Source organism: Callospermophilus lateralis, chromosome 14 (assembly GCF_048772815.1).
Source record: "Callospermophilus lateralis isolate mCalLat2 chromosome 14, mCalLat2.hap1, whole genome shotgun sequence".
Classification (NCBI taxonomy): domain Eukaryota; kingdom Metazoa; phylum Chordata; class Mammalia; order Rodentia; family Sciuridae; genus Callospermophilus; species Callospermophilus lateralis.
Window position 1 is genome coordinate 7,721,791 of NC_135318.1, and position 19,500 is coordinate 7,741,290.

The window sequence follows — 19,500 nt, forward strand, 5'->3', positions numbered from 1 at the left end:
ATGGCACCTGGGGAAGCCACTGACCCCCGGACTGGTGAAGTGAGGGTGATCATAGGCTTGCATCAAAGAGAACACGCCAGGCCCCGTCCCTTGATCTTCCCTTACATGCTTACAACATCCCACACGGGTCTTGTCAGGGCCTCCAAGGGAGGAAACGAGGAGGAGGAGCCCGGGAAAGCAGAGAAGGCCTCTGGGAAGGGGGAGGTCTTGGGTTGGTGCTGCTGGGACCCCAGGAGCAGAGCCGAAGACATAGGAGGCCTGGTGGCCTCAGGGCTGCAGAGACATGGGGACAAGCTCTGGGAAGTTGAATCGGGGATCCCAGCTCATCTCTGGGCCGCGGCCTCCACACCCAGGCTCCCCTCACCGCCCTGGCTCCTCCGAGGGCCTCATATCTCAGGCCAGTGAGCTCAGAGGCAGTACTCTGAAGTTCCTCCCCTCGGTCGCCCTGCAGGCCCGGCCCTTTCCCCTTGGCCATTTCCTGGTGGAGGCTTCTGCCCCTGCATCGCTCAGAAACCGTCCTTGCTCTGTGCCTCCCTCCCACTGTTGCAGGAAACAGGCTGGTGGAGAAGCCGCAGGCAGCACCGGAGAGGAGGAGCGCTCTAAGCTTTATCTACAGCAGCGGGCCCGGAGGAGATCAGAGCGCCCTTCGCTGGTTTTCCACAACGATTGTAGGCTATCTAGTGTCATCAATTTGCTAGTCTAAACGATACATAGTTGTGCACAGGTTTCAAGTGGGAAGTGGAGTGTGATAAGGGGAAGAACTGGCTCCTTTTACAAGGCCTTCCATAAATCTCTAGCTTTCGGCCTGAGCCTCCAGAGGGGCGTTCACACTTCAAAGGGAAGTAGTTAGATCCTGAAGGTAGGAGTGGAAAAGTAGGAACAGGGAGTGCTAATCAAGTTTCCAGACGGGGCTCTCTAGAAAGGGGAGGGACCTCCCCCTTTCCCAAGCACTAATTCTCAAGACAGTGTCCTAGTTTATTTTCCGTCTAGGTGGGTCAGTTACCACTACACCACCCCCTGCAGGCTGCCTGCATCCAGGAAGGGCTGGGATGGGCTTGGGGCGCCTGTCTCTGCAGTCCCCTGGCCTGCTTTGCAGCTTTCTGGCTTTGTCCCAAGACCAGCCCTTTACACTTCTGTTTTCTCCTTAGAGGGTGCTGCGAAAGCCACCCATGGTCACGCAGCGCCAGGGCCAGCACAGCTCCCCATGTGCCGAGGCAGTTCACAGCTGGAGAGCGAGGGGTGAGCTCCCTGGAGGCTGTGTGGTCACCGGGGAAGAGAGCTCGGCCAGGGCCCTGCACTCAGGTCGCGCAGCACCCTGTGGGGCTTGAGGCGGTGGCCAAACCCAGCTCTCCTGACTGCAGACAGGCTGAGGCAGGAAGAGTGACAGAGGCAGGGCTCCGTGAGGCTCTGGTGGCAAGCTGGGCAGAGCACAGCTGCCCGCACTCAGCCTGTGGGGTGGAGGGCCACCAACACCTCTCCCCATCACCTTCCCCCTGGGAAAAACATGGGTTTGAGCCTGATCCTGTCTTAGAGCTGTGACCTTGGGAAGGTCCTCAGTTTCTGAGTCTTGCTCCTGAGATGATGGGCCCCAGAGAGCCTGAGTGGGACATGGCAAATGCTGTGTGCCCCGTGCTGGATGGGGCTGATGCCCTCCTCCGGTTTCCCCTCACAGAGTGGACAAAGGCGGGTGTCTCCGGCAGTCTGTACATCCGGGTTGTTTGTCAGCCAGTCCCCAGGTGGGAGAGGATTTGCAATTTAACACTCTGCTCTTTTGCTGAGCCTTGTGACTTGGCCAGGGCTCCGGACCTGGTGTAAAGGGAAGCACCGCCTGCCGCGGCTCCAGTGTGGCTCCAGTGTCGCCCGTGCAGCCTCCCTGCTCCTGAGCTGTTGTGGCTGAGGGCATTCCTCTCCTGACACGGGGCGAGAAGGGCGCTCGCTCCCCAGGGCCCAGCCATGGCAGACCAGGAGCCCCTCTGCAGCTCCAACTGGGAGGCCCCACAGGGCAAGAGCTCCCTGGACTCAGCGTGGTCATGGGTAAGGGCTGGCCCTGCGACCTTCTGCCAACAAGGCCTCTGCTCTCCTTCCCCGTGTCCCCCCTCAGCTCCTGGGTACCGATGGGGCCCTGGGGTCGTGTTCCCAGAGAGGTCTCGTGCAGGACGTCCTGCACTCCTGTTTTCTAGATAAACGTCGTAAATGCTGCCTTGCTCCTTGGGGCTCCTGTTCAGAGGCTGCGTTATGGGTTGGGGTTAGCACATATTCAAGAATTAAAGGCTGTGCTCTTTCCTTGGGTGGGAGATGCACAGTGGCTGCTCTGATCCCGGGTGTCCTGAGGGCTTCCACCTCATCAGAGAGGGGAGGCGGGGGCGTGGGGGGTGACTCCACCCTCTTATCCTTGCCAATAGTACGTGTGCTGTGTGTGCCCGGGCTCGCTGTTTCACACAGTCTGGTTTGGACCTTGTCCTAGATGCCAGGAAAGGGAGAAGTTTGTTCAAAGGTAGTTATTTTCACTGAGAGCCCTGAAGCAAGCTCCCGAGGGTGTTCAGATAACCCCGGGTGGCATGAGGACTGAGGGCACACCTGGGCTGAAATTCAGGGCCTGGCTGGTTCTCCAAAGGCCAGAGGGTTTGGCTGCAGCGAGGACGTGTGGAACTCCCTGGCCTGGGTCCGCATTCTGGACGCCTCCATGTCACCCTGCTGTGGTCTCAGCTGCAAAAGGCTGGGCCAGCATGGAGGGAGGGCTCCGTGTGTTGGGGAGCAGTGAGGAGCACCGGGCTCTGCATCCTACAGAAGTAAAACCTGGCTGCAGCCACTCTGGAGCACTTGTCACCTGTCACTTTGCTCAGCTCTGTCCCCCGGGCAGCATCTTTCCCACAGGGGCAGGAAGCCTTGCTAGGGTCACTTGGGGGCTCAGGCTGAAATGCAGAGAGGGAGCTGGAGGAGGTGAGGGACCTGGATTCTGCTCCTGCTTCTACCCCACCAGCCACTTGGCCCCTTGGGCAGGTGTTCCCTGCATGGACCAGATGCTTGCAGAAGTGTCACCTTGGGCTCATGGCTGGCCTCCCTCTGAACACTGAAGACAGGCGTGGGACCTCCTTTGGGAGTGCTGTGCTGATGAATGACCTCCACACTCCGATTAAAGAGACTTTTTGTCATTGGTCAGGAACAGAGTGGCTCTGTCGTGTTCCCAGCCTGGAAGGTCTCTTAGCGGTTGTTCTTGCCTGGTGTCACTTAGACTCACACTCTGCGAAGTAGGTGGGTGGGGAGATTGTGGAAGATGTGGTGGGGACCCAGGCCGGCTGGTGCCCTGCACAGCCACATTCTTTCCTCCTGGGCATCCCCACAGGCTCTGTAACCTGAGGAAGCTCTGATTTAATATCAGTTTCCTTCTTTTTGATTATTAGTTATTTTTCATGATAATAAAAGCCTGATTCATATCATATCTAGCACATAAGGGGAGGTGTAAATAAGATGAAGAAGTGTGAGTCTTTCCACTGCAGAGGGAGCCTGGGAGCTTTGTAAGCAGAGGTCATGCTTCATTGCTTAAAGGCTGTTTATAATTAAGCCGCAGAAAAGATTTGAAACCCACCTCTTGTCCCCTTTTATTCCATATCCGCTCCCACCTGTGTGCTAGATAAGCCTCACTGACTTAGGAAACTCTAAAACCCCAGGTAGAATCCTCAGCAGGGCCGTAGGCTGCTCCACTGTGGTCTGGATACTTCTGCTGACCACTTCTGTGCAGAAGGGGTCTGCACCTCCATGGCCTGGTGGGTGTTGGGGTCATAGAATTTGCCCTGCTTCTACTGAAGCTGCAGCACAGGCTCCCTGAGAAGGTGGCAGCCCTGGTGTGGGGTGTGCAGGGGCCTGAAGCCCTTGGGCTTGGCTCAGGCTTGTATCAGCATCTGGAAGAATCTGACATGCTGCGCTGATGGGCTGAAGCAAGGTGACTGGGAGCCTCATGGGCAGCTCCAGTGAGATCAGTGGCCTTCCTTCACTGCAGGGTCCTTGGTTTAGGACTAGTTCTTGCAGGACAAGAGAGGGCCAGGCCCAGGGTCAGGCAGCAAAGCAGAGGAACTGGGATACAAATCAGGACACTAAGGCAGACGCCCAAATGGACTGACAGCCGAGCAGGGAGCTTTGGGGAGGCTGCAGGAGGTCTGGCGAGCAGGGTGGGACGGCAGGACCTGCAGCTGCCTTGGCCAGGGGCCCAGGTGTGGCTGACCGGCTTCTGGGCTGGATAAAAGTGACTCAGCCACTGAGGGACTGGAAAGGGCAGCTGGCAGCAACATGAGCCCTCAGAGGCACCTGCTACGTTGGCGCCACCCACCTGCAGCTTTGGCTGGAGCCATTTGCAGAGACTCTGGGCTTGGTCCCTGGGCTTGGTCTCTGGGCCATAGGCATTTCTGGGCCCTGAATGTTTCCTGGGCCCAGTGGGGTGGGGAGATGGGTAAGCCTAGTCCCCCAAGAGGAGATCAGGCAGGATGTGGGTAGGTGAGATGCCTCGGACCAGCCAGAGCACAGGTCAGGAACCATCCACCCGGAAGGGCCAGAGGAGGCCCCTCTGAGAAGCTGGCATGGGGGCCAGACCATGGAGGAGGGATCGGATTTCAATAACAGGGCAAAAGGGAATGGAGCCCTCTGGGCTGTGGGATGAACTGGCGCAGAGGCTGGAGACGAGAGTACAAAGCGTTCCTCTAAAGCTAAGTGCGTTCTCAGGCCACTGAAGATTTTATTTTTCCTTAGTTGGCACTTGTGTAGTGACACTTATCTTGGCTAGGGGCCCAGCCTATGAAAGATAGCAAGCAGTCACAGACCAAGTGAAGGCCAAGACGTCAGAGCCAGAGGCCTGGGCTGGCCCCCAGCTGAGCTGCTTGCAGGTTTTGGAATGATGGAGTGTCAGTTTTCATCTGGAAAAGGAGGGTGACATGCCTGGCCGTGTAATCCTCCCAGGTACTCCATAAATGGCTGCTGTCATTAACACTAGTGCTAAACCTAAGCAAAGGTGGTCTGTGGTTACAGGTGGGGCTGTCAATATAATGGTGACGGACAGTCACATCCATTCACACTTGGACACTGTCACCTAGGATGAATGAGGATTGAGTTAGTCTTTGTCTAGACATTTAGTGTGTCACTCAAGGCCTCTCGAAAACTGGCCACATACTGGCCCAGAGCTGTGCCTTTCTCAGAGGTGCTGAGCCTATTGCCTTAGCTGAGTCTTGGGGAGGTGACTATCCAGCACCCCAGATCTACCTACAGTCCCTGTGGGCTTCTTGGGCCCAGACCGATCAGAGCGTGTTTGCTGTTGGACTTCTTTGGCTCCACTGACCAGAGTCTGGACAGAGGCTGGGTGATGCTTTCTCAGGCTTCTTTCTCCAGGGACATCTGATGGTCTCTGATGGTGGCCAGGCATGGAGACATACTCAGGGAAATAATTCTCCTCTGTCCACAGCCTGAATGGCCTGAAGCGCCCATGTTGATTGCCCACCAAGGCCCTTCAGGCCACTGCCTCAGGGCTGCCTAAGAGCGTCCACACCTGGGCAGGAATGAGGAGAGTGGAGGGCCAGAGAAAAGAATCGCATGGGGAAATGGCTGGGGTGGGGGGTGGTTCGTGGGAACAGCTAAGCTTTTTGACCTATTTGCTCCCCCTCCCAGCATCCAGGGCCCACTTTGAACAGCATCCAGGTGAGGTGGTGGCCTTGAGCTCCCTCTCCAGGTGGTATTCCACGACTACACACATGAAAACCAACCGTTTTGTAAAATGGCCATGCTTTCTTGATGTGACTAAAAGTCACATCACTAGTAAAACTAGTAACAAGAAGTTAAGATGAACATAGTAACTTGGCCATGTAGGAGCACAGTTGGTCCCTGTGGGTGAGCAGCCAGGCCAGGCCTGCTTGGTGACTGACAGGTCACCTTCTGCATGCTGCGTGGACTCAGGTCTTGGATCTACTCTCTTCAATTCCCCACAGCCCTACCCCTCCTTCCAGGCCCAGTTCAAATGCCTGAGGCTTGAGTTTCCTGTATTCCTGCCTAAAATTCCTTCATGTTTGACATGTTTCTGATGTACATAGATTTTGTTTCCCTTACGGAGTCATAGTGCAGGGGACAAGCCCCTGGATGCTGCTTTTAGGTGACCCAGCTGCTGCTCCTCCATTTTGGCCTGGGATGCTCTAGAACTTCTTTATCTCCCCCCTTCACCTAAACTGTGAGCTCTGAGTGATGTCCCTGGAGCACTAACATGCAGCCACCGGGCCTGCCTGGCCCACAGCAGACCCTTGTTGCTGGCATGTGCGTCCTGTCTTGCCTGTTGGTGGGGTTTACGTGTGTTTTCCTGGTTGGTTATTTACAGCATCCCCTTCGTTCTGGAAGGGCTGGAATGGGTCCCCCTCCCCAGCACTCCCTCCCTGTTCAGCTGAAGGGCCTGGTTTTGAGGCCTCTCCCTCACCTGCCACATGTTCCCACCTGGTCCTCTCTTACCAGCTACTTGGGGGTCCTTCTGGTTTCCCCTGCCTCTTGGCCACACTGAAGTGTTTAAAGTCCTCTCTGAGAGACTCGATTTCCCTCCCTGTGATTGTGAGTCTCAAATGGCTCACGGAGTCAAAGCACTTTATACATTGTGTTGCTCCCCACTAAGGTACTGAGACTGGCCAGTGTCGGCTCTGCCTCTCTCCAGGCCCTGTCGGGGCCCCGAGAAAGAACACCTGGCCTGGAATTGGAGTCACTTCCAGGAAACTAAGCGCTGCATGAAATAATGTGGACCATACAAATTACACCACGTTGACTTCTGTGTTCTGATATTTTAAAATGTATGATGGAAAGCTTGAGATGACATCCAGGTCAGGCATACTTAAAGTGAAAAGGATCAGACATTGAGAGATGGAGCCACCAAAAGGAGGCTTGGCGAGCTGGCCTTATGCAGCAGTAGGCCTGGGGCCGAACTCCAGCGTGGGAATGAGGGGCTAAGAAGGGAGGCTGAGGGAAGAGGCTAAGATGGCTTTGATCCGCAAAGTGACAGGTCTCCACTGCTTTGTCCTTGAGTCCTTCTGAACTCCTGATATGCAGTCAAGGTGACCAGATTTGCCCCAAGCCGTACCTCCCCTCTCCTCCCCTGCAGTAGGGCTGGTGTCTAACCTCAGTCCATTGTACCCAGGGAGGGATGTGGGTTGGATAAAACCCAGGCTTTGGAGCTCAGGGTCTTTGGATCAGATCCCAACTCTGCTACCTATAAACTGAGCTACCACCCTTTTCTAAGATGCTTTTTGCCTTTCTGAGCTCTGGATTATTAATCTTTAAAATTGGACTGAAGAGATCTGCTAGACCAGCTTATGCTGAGGATAAATGAAGGGAGCTTGATTGAGTATTATTATTATTCTCTTAGGAAAATGCTTTCTAAGATCTTAGGAAAATTTTCTCATTAAAAAATATGTTAGAAGCAGCTGTGGGAAAAGTATATATTAATTGAAAATTTCACGTGAATGGTGGTTTGTGAGCTCTGGGCTGGTGTCACATCCGCTTATGCTGATCTGAGTGGAGCCCTGGGTCCCAGCGGTTGCTGCAGCTGGAGCCCCACTGTGTCACTGCCAAGAATGATCCTGATGTAGGCAGATGCTGGGGACAGGACCAGTGGGGCTAAAATCTCTTTGCCTCTCCCCTTCCCCAAGAATAACCAGAGTGACACAAAGCGGATGGTGGTGGGGTGGGAGATGGGCCGGCCAAAGTTTCTGCTGATCCACAGTGAGACAAAACAAGACAACGCTGAGGGTAGACATGTTGATGTGGCCCCGCCCCCTCAGACCTCCTGGGGGGTGCCTGAGAGGAGCACTTTCCATTTGCAGGGAGGTTAAAGTGTCTTTCTTTTATGAAATGATTATCACAGTAGATGTCTCCTTCCTTGCTTCCTTCCTTTCTAAGATTAAAGCTGACAGTGTAATGTCAGTTACCACCCACTCTCCCAAGATGACTAGATGATTGTCTTTGTATTGATTAATTCATATATGTTGGCTGGAAATACAACCCTGGTCCCTAAATACAGAGTTTGAGAACACTGGATCTGGTGCCGCCCCTCATTTTACAGAGGGGGAGTCTGAGTCCCCCAGGGCTACATTTTCTAGGCACGTCTATAGCGGCAAAGATTGGAAGTTCAGCTTCCTTACCTTCCACGGGAGGAGGGCACACGTTCAGATACCACTTTGCATTTAGATTGGGGACACTTGTGGTCTGGTGTTTCCAGATGTCTCCCTAATCTTGCTCCTCAGCTTCCTCCGCAGGCCTCTGCTTATCCAACCCATTTCTCCTCTCATGGTTTGCCTTAATCATTAAGCAGCTGGATAGCCGCCCTGAAGCCCAGCTGGGGGTGGAGCCTCCAGCCTCCAACAAGTCCCCTGTGGAACCTGTGCCCTCTCCTGGGTTCAGGACTGGTTTTGGCGGGTCTCAGCAGAGCAGGGCATCTGTGCAGAAGCAGGTGAAGGAAGGAGCTGCAGGTGAGCGCCCAGGGCTGCCTGCACGTGCTGAGGCTCCCTGACCCTGCTTTTGGTACTTGTCATGTCATCATTCACAGCTGCTGGGCTGTCACTTTGGGAAGCCCTGCCCTGTGGTGGGATGCTCCTGGAGAGGAAGAGCCAGAGTGTGGGTGGCCAGGAACAGTCTAGAGGTCACTCTGCAGTTAGGCCCATGGGTGAAATGGGAGAAGACTGGAGGACTGGGACAGACAGACGCTGGGAAGGTGAAGGCCTGCAAGGTACCAGAGGGCTTGGCCCAGGTGAGGTGTTCTGCAATGTCTGAGGCCAGTGTGCCTTGGCCACGGGACAGATGCTCTGTGGTTGTTGTCCTGGTTTAAAGGCACAGGAAGGGTAGATGGCCAAGATGCAGACACTATGGGCAGAGCTTGCCGACCAGGAAGACCACCCACCCCACACTCATATCCAGGAGTCAGACACTGTTCTTCTGCCACCCCTGGGAGAGAATCCATGAAGACATTCCTCATGGTGTTGGTGGCTGGACCAAGGACCTAGCTCATGGGTGGACATGGGCACTGTTGGGCACTGTGGGAATGTGAGTGTTGGGATTCTGGTCGGGGGTCTGCTGCTGGGGTGCCGGGAGGGGCAGAAAGACGTGATACCTCCTATGGCAGGAAGAGCGAGGGGGCTTTGCCTCGGAGATTGGGAGATATAAACTCGTTAGTGGGCAGAATCCTATAGTCGGAGGGGAAGGTAGAGAATGGGGAGCGGCTGGAGGTCTGGGCTGGAGCCATCACTGGTGTGGCTCTAGTGTGGCTGCTGTGAATCTAGGTAATGACACTTTCCCAACAGGGCGACCGTGGGTTCCACGAGTGTCCGCAATTCCAGCCTCGGGGGTGCCCACTCAAGGTCTCCACGCTGGCTGTCATTCATGGGAGGCATCAGTTGAGGCTGGCCTTTTCATCTAAGTGGCTTCTGATGGACATCTTTATAAAAAGAGGTCACGGCGGGACTGCTGTTTGTGGATTGCATAGAGAGCCGGCCAAGGGGAGGATTGTGCTTGAGTCACCAGGCCTGCTAGGCCCTGAGACTGAGGCTGGCTGCTACACACCAGAAGAAATGTTGAAATCTGTGCACCTGGAGATGTCCTTTTTTTTTTTTTTTTTTTTTTTAATGGGGTCAGTCGGCCAGCAGTGGCCCAGGAAGCTAAGTCCAACCATGACTTCAACACCTACATCCCCCAACATGGAGCCTCCTTATAAAGGGAAATATCCACAATCCTCTCTGTGTACACGGATGAAAGTTGGAGTGACTCCTGCAGATTCAGGGATGGTGAGCTGGGCCCCCTTACAAAACTCCCTTTTCATTCCCCACACCAACCCTGCTGCCCCCATGCCAACACCCACCCTCCCCTGTCCAGTCACCCGGGCTCCATCTGCTCACTCTGGAAGCCCTGGAGGAAGCAATCTCCGAGGCTCCACCACTACGGTCTGTAGTCAGAGACCAGACTTCTTTTGGGAGCAACATGCAGTGACCGTCTCCAGACTTTAGGTTGCAGGACCAAGACTTCCTTCTGGCCCTGCCGGAGGACCCTGTTTCCATTCCCGTTCAGATTCTGCAGGCCCTGCCTGTCCTCATTTAACCCCAAGAAGCACAGCTCTTGGAAACAACTTAGGAGTCCTAGCTCCTGGCCCAGAAATACCTTCTAGAGGGCACTGTCGCACCAGCGCCCAGGCAGGGCACGGTCCTCTCTCCCCAGGCAAGGGGTGGGAGTGTGGACAAATGAAAAAAAACGACTTAATACACAAAACATTTCCGGCCAACAAAAATTCTTAAGTGATTTTTTTTTTTGGTCGGGGCGGGTTGGGGGGGAATCTAAGAATTTTTTTTAATCTACCGAGTAAGGTGATTTGAATATCGAAGTAATTTAAAAAAAAAAAAAAGGAGAGAGAAACTTGGCTAGTTGGTGTCTTCACCTGATTTGACCTGGGCAGAATCTGAGTTATTAATAGCCTTCTGATAGACACTTTGCAGTTAATGGCGAAGCAAGATGGGATCAAGTTTCTCGTTTTTATCCAATTGGAAATGTCCAGCGGGTGAGAGAGGTCACCAGATAAAAAGAGAAGGAACAGTAAGTCTCATACACTGAACGTTGAGTCTGAATAGCCATCTTGTGAAACAGTACTTTTCCACATGAGTTATTCCCAACTTTTTGATAGTTCTAAGTACTTTCAAAATGAAATGGTCAGGCTTATTCTTTTTGTCTACCAAATACCCTCTAGATGCCAGGCGCCTAAATAACTCTACATGCCATTTTCTACATTGTGCCCTATGAGTCCCCATAAGAACCACACAGGTGGATCATCTGCCCCAGTTTACACACAGAGGAGCTTAGGGAGGGCTATGAACTGGGTTGAGCTCTCACATCTAGCAGAGAAACCCTAATTCCCTGGGCCTCCCGCTTCCAGTGACCCTGTTCTCTCTCCACTGGAAATGCTGAGTCCCTGTTTCTCTTTGGACAGCTTTTGTAGGATTGAACTTGAACCTTCACAGAAGGTGGTTCTCCCAGCATTGATTAGAGATCTGGTTCTCCAGCGGGTACCATCTCACTGAAGTAACTGCCACTTTCTGGCTGATCCCAGCCTTCAGTGCCTCTTCTTAGGGGTGATGTGTGTAGGGAGGGTCAGAGAAGTAGCACGAGAGGTGCTTTCCTCCAGCAGGGACCCCGCCTTTGGAAACTTTCTGTGTGAAAGAATACCTGATGGCACGTGGGAGCTTCGTGTGGGTTGACCCTGGAAGAGGCCGTCTTGTCAAGGCTTGGTCTCTAAGGTCTCCAAGGTCTGGCTGTCTTCTCCAGACATGAGGCAATCTTCCTTTCACTCTTGGTCCTGAACATCAGAATCACTTACAGAGCTTCCGAATAATACAGGATCAGAATGTTTGGGGTTGGGCCCCAGGCATCTCTGTTTTCTTACAAACTCCATTTGGTCAGGGCTGAAAATTCTAATCACACTCAAGTTTTCATCCAAAGATCCCTCATGCCGGTGCCTCTTTCCCGGGAGATCCTGCCACCTTAGTCCAGTGAGTTCTGACGTGTCCTTCAGTGCCATGCCACTTTTCTTTGGGAACCTTCTCTTTTACCCTTGGAGACCACATGGATTCACCTTTGTCTTGCCTATTATACTTTGTCCATCTGTCCTAGCCCTTCACTACCATGTGGGAGACTGTGCAGTGTTTGGTTTCCCTGCCGGATTGAGGGCGGAAGCAGGGCCTGTGTGTCTTGGTTTCCCAGCCCCAAGTTGAGCAGCTTGTCCGGAGCTGGTATCATAGCCTCATTAGGAACAGAATGTGTCTTTTTTGCAATCCAGCCTTGATCCTATTTAGATTCCCTGGTGCTTCCCAGAATCAGTCTTGTGTGTGTGTGTGTGTGTGTGTGTGTGTGTGCACATATCGTGTGTGTATGTGTGTGACTGCTCTCCTAGGATAAGCAGAACATGTTCATGACTTTCTCTTCTCCAGGTTTACCATGCCCAGCCCCTTCCACCAGCTCTTTGTCACAGAGGCTTGGTTTCTGGTTCTAGTAACATCCCCCTTGCACTCTTCCAGTGTTAAAAGTTTAGTGTGACCTGTGCAGAGGACAGCGGCCACTAGTGTTCTCGAGGTGGATCTCAGACCTCTTACTATTTCCTACGACAAAAGCTTTCTAGTTTCTTCACATAACTGCTGCAAGCGAAGGCTGCCCCACTTAGAAGTTATACAATCGACTTTTTGAGTCTTGCTTCGTGTCTTAAATATCATCTTGTTGGCTTTTGATCTGTCAAGATCCTTTGATCTTGATCCTGTCATTCTGCATCTCAATTTCTAAATATACGACCAGCTTGCTTTTCTTTCCTGCCTTCTGTTGAGTTGAGAATCAGTGTATTTCCCTTCCCTCTTCTCTTTTTCCTCAGTGGCTTCCCTGACGATAGATTGAATTTCTTTCCTTTCGGTGGTTCTCATCAACCTCAAAAACATACCCCTAAAGCATTGTCTAATGCAGTTAAAATTATTTATGATCTCTATTCTGCCGAATGGGACTTAGGCCTTAGCTATTCAGCAGCTTTGGATATGCTCCCATTTTGTTACTACTGTCCAGAGTTTTAGTTTTTGTTTGAAAGGAAATCTAAAGACCTTTGTTGTTATTTTTCAGTAGAAGCCTATTTTACTCAAATGTACATTGTCTGTGATTCACTGCTGTTGCTTGCACCCCACACCTTCCAACTGGCTGATGGTTCTTTTTGCTGGGAACATCATTTGAAGCTTCCTTTAGGGAAGGAATGTAGGGCACTATCTTTGTATATTAGAAAATGTCTTTTGCACTTTCTTTTTCTTGAATTGTAATTTAGCTGAGTATAAAATTTTAGGTTGCCAGTTTTATTTATTTACACACACACACACAATTAGTCTTCTGGGAGACATTTAAATTTTATCCTTTGCCTTGTATGCTCTGCTGTTTTACTATAATGTAAGTAGATGTGGACTTATTTTTATTTATCCAGTGCTTTGAATTTACTTCTATGAACCATTCATGTCTTTTATCCATTCTGGAAGATTCCTGAGCATCTCTTTAAAGCTCTTTGGCTTACATAATTCTTTCTCTGGAAGGCTTGGGCACAAATTTTGAATGCTTTCTGGATCTTTCATGTCTTCTAGCTTTTTAAAAATTTCTTCCTTTATTTCTTTGACTTGCTATTCTGGTTGAATTCATCTTTGCTGTCTTTCAATTCATTTAATTCCCTATTTCACTGTTTCTGGATAGGTTTTATGTGCTATATTGATTTATATTTTAATTTCAAGGAGTATGTTTTTTTGTTTCCAAGACTTCCAATTGGTTCTTTTCCCTAGTGACTGGCTTTTGTTTAATTTTGGTTATCTTTCTGTTTTATAATTTTTCTTCACAATGGATGTTATTTTAAGCTATGTGCATCCTAACTATTCTTATTTAAAACTCATTGTCAAGTTGTTCATTGAGAAGACTAGTGTGAATCCATATTCCACATACTTATCTTGTCTGCTGTCCTTTTTAGAATTAGGTGACTTCCCAAGTACAAGGAGTTTTGCTTCAGGGCTCCTTTTGAGTGAAACTTTAAATTTGATGTTTTTTCCTTCCTATTTTAAAAAATTTTAATTGACATTAAATAATTGTACATATTTATAGCATTACTGCAGACTGGATAGGTAGAGAGGAAGGTCAGTCAATGGATACAGTTTGGAGAAAGAAATTCTAGTATTCCATTGCACAGTAATATGACTGGGGTTAGCAATACTGTACTGGTTATTCAAAATGGCTAGAGCATTGTGATAAATAGCCTTAACATCTCCCCTGTCCCCTGTTTTATCGTCTCAGGGCTGGGTGATTGAGGGACACACCCTTCCCAGGCTCCCAGGGCACAGTCCAGATCTGGACTCTGTAAGGGTCTTCAGGATGTCTGTTTCGTAGTGATACTGAGAACATTTTCGATGCAGGCTCTGAGCAAGGCAACCCTTGCCGTGGTTCTGACTTGAAAGACTGCGGTGGCCTCCCACGACAGAAGTGTTTATGTCTCTTTTCACCAGCAGAGGGAACACCTTGCCAGAATTGCTTCACCTGTCCCCATCTCAAGTGTTCTGCAGGGACCATCCTCTCTGGCTACCACCTGCCCAGGACCAGAGCCCACTGGCCTGTGAGACCTGTCCATTCAATTCTTCACGTGTTTACTCTGTCTTTGGTTCACAAAAACCACATGTTGTGTTTGAACCTCACTAGGCCGTTTGCTGTGCTGTCTGTGTACTATGAGTCTGGGGTGATAGAAGTGTGAATCCACAGCGCCATCCTGACCGCATGCCACAAACCTGCTTGCCATGGCCCAGCACTGATAACACACTTAAGAAGAAGCAAGAACAGAGCCAGCAGTGTGACACCTGAGGTCTACGTCTAATCCGATTTCCACTTCCTCAAGAAAGGCAGTTTAACTCGCTGTACTTGTTATCATATTACCCAGCTTAGGTTGTCTAAACTATTCTTTACGGCCTCGTGAAAGATTTCATTAAATGCCTGGCGGGAACCACAGCATATTGTGTGTATGCATGTGACACTTCTCAACTATTCTTTGAAAAAGGAGAGCGTTCTCTTTAGCAGACCTGCTCCCTGTGAATGCTGGTGGCTGCCCCTTTCTTATACACAGCGAATGTGCCTGGCTTTCCAACATTAACAATGACTGACGGGGGCTCTCAGAATCAAGTCCACACCCTGATACCGGTTATCTCAAGGAAACGCTGGCAGGGTCAAAGCCAAAGGCCTCCTGGATTACTCCCCACACCGGGGATTCTGATTTGTTTACTTGCTGTGAAGTACCATTACCAAGTCTGGTCCCATTTCCTTATTTTGGCTCTGGTGCTTCCTGGGGCCTTGTGGCTTTGGAGAGCCACTCCACCCTTCAGGGGCCTTGTCTATGAAACGGGCTTCCATGAGGGGAAAAAAAATGTAGCTGAGTGGCCCCCAAATACCAGCCACCTGGGAGCTTTGTAAAGTTTCTGGGTTCCCTGTGTAAAGATTTGTACTCATCAGATTTGAGCAGGGCCTAGGAATGATACCTAATGCTACTGAATCCTTCAGCAGATTTTGACAAGTGGCCGGGTTTAGACGTGGTGGTGTAATGTTTGTAAAGTGCTCGGCAAACGAATCATGGAGCTTAGAAAGTGCCCTGCTCCTGTGTCACCTCTGCTGTCCTCCCAGGCACACAGGGCTGCAGTGAGGAGGGTGGCTGCCCAGCTTGGGTTACAGAGGAAACTGCAGAACAAAACTCATTTAAATCGCTCTAAGGTGGATGTTTTCCTTTGATTAGTCAGAAAAAAAGGGCAATGCTTGCCTCAGAGTCTTTACTCAAGTCCCACCCTTTACTGAATCCCATGATACAGATATAAATAGGGTTCTGGCATTGCACCTGGGGCACTGGGAATATATTGTCGCCCTCCAGCTGAAGTTGGGGAGAAAGTCTCTGGACAGGGCCCCGCCTTGTCTGTAAGCCTCCAATCACACTCTGGAGGCTTTCTCTGACTTTTGTTCCTGTGGATTGGAAGGAAGCTTCTAGGCCATGGTGGCCGATGTGATACAGTAGGTGGCACTAGAGAGTAAGAGAAATAAGAGGAAAGGCAGAGAGCTGGGTCCTCAGGACCTCAGGGAGGCCAGCAGGGGTGGCCACAATGGAGAAGTAGAAGCTACTTTTGCTAAAAGCATGGACTCTTCGTGTATCCTTGCTGTTGTCCAGAATTTTCAAGAATTACAAGAAAATTCAGCTGTCAGCTTTTATAACAACCTGTTCCCAGAGTGGAGCCTAGAAGTTTCCAGTCATTGTCCCCCGCCTTCTAGGAGCAACAGAGTCTTGCAGGCAGAGCCCCAGGATGAGACTGTTCCCCGCCTAAATAGAATTGTTCTTATGAGGACTAACTGCCCCCTTCCATGAACACAGGTGTGATAGATAAACATCCTGAATAGCAAGCGGAGATGGCCCCTCAAGTGATAAGGACTTCCCCGAGTCACCCCGCACAGCCAGACCTGAGATGATGGTCAACTGGGCCACACTTTGACCAAGGCTGGTCATTATTTATGCATAACTCTCGCCCCTTGCCCCAGTTCTTCTGCCATTTAAAGCTGAAACTCATGTCAGTGCCAAAAGACAGGGTTGAGACTCTTGATCTCACTTTGCCTTCCCAATATGGCCAAAGTTGATCAAAATTCCTTTCCCAGATGGGAATGGTGGCACACGCCTACGTAATCCCAGTGGTTTGGGAGGCTGAGGCAGGAAGAACGTGAGTTCAAAGCCAGCCTCAGCAAAAGCGAGGTGCTAAGCAACTCAATGAGATCCTGTCTCTAAATAAAATACAAATAGGGCTGAGGATTGGCTCAGAGGCCGAGTTCCCTAAGTTAAATCCCTGGTACCAAAAAAAAAAAAAAAAAAGTTCCTTTCCTGCTTTTTAACTTTACTTTGTCAACTTGGGTTTTGGGATGAGTGGATAGACTTGATTCCTTGGGATCCCCAGAGTCGGGACTCCATTAACAGTTCTTTTCCAGAAGATCTGGGCATTGGAATCACCTGGAAAACTTGGTTTTCTGTTCTATGTTCAAGTCTTTGAGTCCCAGATCCAATTCCTAAGAAATGAAAATGAGGCAGGCTTGGGAAACACCAATGTGGAGATTCTAGAATGATCCATGTGATCACAGCACTCTTCTCAATGGTCCAGTCACCAATCGCACCGGCCAGAATCTAGAACCCTGTTCTATTCCATGTGTGGTCCTCAGGCCAGTATCCACACAGACCCCCCCTATAGGAGCTAGCAGTGCAGGCTCTGGACCCTGCCCCAGATCTGCTGAATCAGAATCTGCACCCTAACAAGACCCCAGTGACTCCCAGGTAAATTAAGGTAAGAGAGGCCGCCTGGTACAGTGCCTTTCTACATCTGAACCATCCTAGCATGGGAGCTCCCTGAGCTAGGGATGGTTTCGTTCTTGTACTGCCCCGGGACTCAGTTTCCTCATCTTTCAAGGGGATTACAACAACTCTATCCATCCCTCCTTCGGAAGTCTATTAGGGGAACCAGTGTGTGATTTCCATATTAGATTGTGAGTTCTTGGAGGCAAAGTCCTTTGTTTTTACAATTTCTTCATACCCACTGCGTAGCATGGTGAATTAGCCATTTGGGCACAGACTTATAGAACCCTGAAACAGAAAAGGGTTTGTAGTTTGTGTAGAGCAAGGTGAGGTTAAGCCATGTGGTCAAGACACTTGTTACTGTCACATGACCTTCCCTGAGAGTTCCTGTAACTGGGCCATGTTTTGACCCAAACTGGTAATTATTTATGCATAACTCTCAGAGAGTGCTCCCTGTGAGTTAAGCTCAGCTCCTCGACCTTTGTGAACCTGTCAATCCCTCTATTCATGGCTATCTCTGGGCCCGCTGAGCTGCTGCAGTTTCTTGGGGCACCAGAGCACTGTCACTCTTTGCCTGTGAGCCCTGCCCATCTTCCCTCCATCTCCAGTCATTTGGAGCTTGCCGTGTGGTCTTGCAGCGCACTATCAGACCCTCAGAAGACAGGGCCGTGGTTTTCTGTGTTCCTTGACTGTTTTCCAACACCCAGCACAGGACTGAACACATAATAGGCACGGATAACTTTTTGAATATCTATAATTTTAAAAATATATATGAAAATTTTCACACCCATAAAGGTGTGGAGAATAATCAGATGAGCACCCGAGTTCCCAAGAAATAAAGAATATTGTTGGCAGTGCTTCGGGTGCCACTGCCCAGTCCTCCTCACCTGTGGTCTCAGTGATAGTCTGTCATCAGGGACAACTTGGGGTTTATTCATTTCAGGTACCTGCCCATAAAATAAGCACCTTGAATCCCAGGTCCAAGGCAAACATGAGGCTGCAATTCATTCAGCTCAGTTACTCGGGAATGTTTGAGAGTTGATGAACGCCATTTCCTCAGCTGGGAACTTGGGATACACTGGTGAATGGATCTCTGACCATGACAAAGCAAAATAAAAATTAAAGTCCTGCTGAGTTCAGAGGACAACCTGGGATTTCCTCAAGAATTGCAACAAATACGATTCATATGTAAATTGTGTAACATGCTAGAATTTAAAAGGCAATGGGAAAAAGTGAAACAGGTTACAAGGACCACAGTGGTTAGGGGTGGCTTTACTGAGACAATGACATCTGAGCAATGACATCTTGAGGGAGTGGAGACATTGAGGGAAAGTTGTTCCAGGTGGAGGAATAACTAGTGCAAAGTCCCCAAGGTAGAGCATGTGAGGAGCAGCCAGGAGACCAGTGTGGCTGGGGCAGAGAGCAAGATGAGGCACAGGGAGTTGGAGGCAGAGGGTGAGGGCCTGCCAACAGGGCACCCAGGGCTTTTAGGCCATTGTGAGGACTCCAGATGTTACCTTGAGCCATTGCAGAGTTTCAGCTGAGTAATGATATTTTCTGACCTCTCTGGCTCTGGTGTGCAAAGTAGTTTCAGGGGCAAGACAAGGACTGGAAATGCAGCTAGGACTAGGCTGAGAGCAGTGGAGGAGTGAGCAGTGAGATTCGGGTTATGTCCCCAAGACAGCGCCATTGATCCGGGTTTCCTCGTGAAGTGCATGTTGGGTGCAAGAGAAGGAGATAAACTCACGGATGCTTTAAGATTTTTGTCTGAGCTCCTGGAAGGGAGAGGTCTCATCACTCAAGATGAGGAGGTGGGGTTTGTGTGCAGAATCCTGAGCCATAGGTTCATTTAAGGTTTGGACTTGCTAAGTTTGAGATACCCACTAGATCTCAGAAATGAAGACGTTGAGTAAGCGGTTGGGCAGGTGAACCTGGAGTGTGGAGAAAACCTGGGTTCAAAACACACTCGACACACTCGGGAGTCATGAGCACGGGGATGGCATTCAGAGTTGTGAGACTGGCTGAGGTCACTCGGGAGTTCATGTGGGTCAAGAAGAGGAAACGGGACTGATCCCTGAAGCCCAGCGATGCGCTAAGAACGAGAGCCACCATTTGAGTCAAAGGAAAGATCAAGAGAATTTGGGGACCTGGAAACCGGGTGAAGAAAGCATTTCAAAGAAGAGAGAGTGGTAAGTAGTGCCGACTGTTGTTGATGGACCAAAAGAGAGATGAGGAGTGAGCCACATGGACGCCACTGGTGACCTTGGTAGGGACAGTTCTGGAGCAGGGAGCTGGGGAGAGCAGAGGCCTGACTGAACTGGAAACAAGAATGAGTTGGAGGAAACAAGTGAGGACAACTCTGTATGGAACTTGCTGGAAAGGGAAACGGAATTGGGATGGAGGTGACAGGGGAGCTGGGGACAGGAGGTTTTGTAATATGCCAGTGAACAGGGTTAGGCTGTGTTTTGCTATAGATGGGCTTGATCCAGGAAAGACGAGACGCTGGCAAAAGGTTGAGAGAGGAGAGTTGCTGGAGTGCAGCCATGGAGCCCACCAAGGGAGGGGCTGGCTTCAGAGAGAAGCACTGTCTGCAGTGACAG

The 19,500-nt window shown here is 50.5% G+C and overlaps 1 protein-coding gene across 2 annotated transcripts in view; it reads left to right on the forward strand.

The window, feature by feature from the left end:
* Nucleotides 1–1,847: 1,847 nt before the first annotated feature.
* The window catches only part of Lpin1 (lipin 1), a 112,742-nt gene continuing 95,089 nt past the window's right edge, over nucleotides 1,848–19,500 (forward strand). For both annotated transcript variants that reach the window (XM_076833084.1, XM_076833085.1), the window contains exon 1: nucleotides 1,848–2,034. In XM_076833084.1, the coding sequence (XP_076689199.1) occupies nucleotides 1,954–2,034 (81 nt within the window). In that variant the 5' untranslated portion in view covers nucleotides 1,848–1,953. The remainder of the gene's footprint in view (nucleotides 2,035–19,500) is intronic.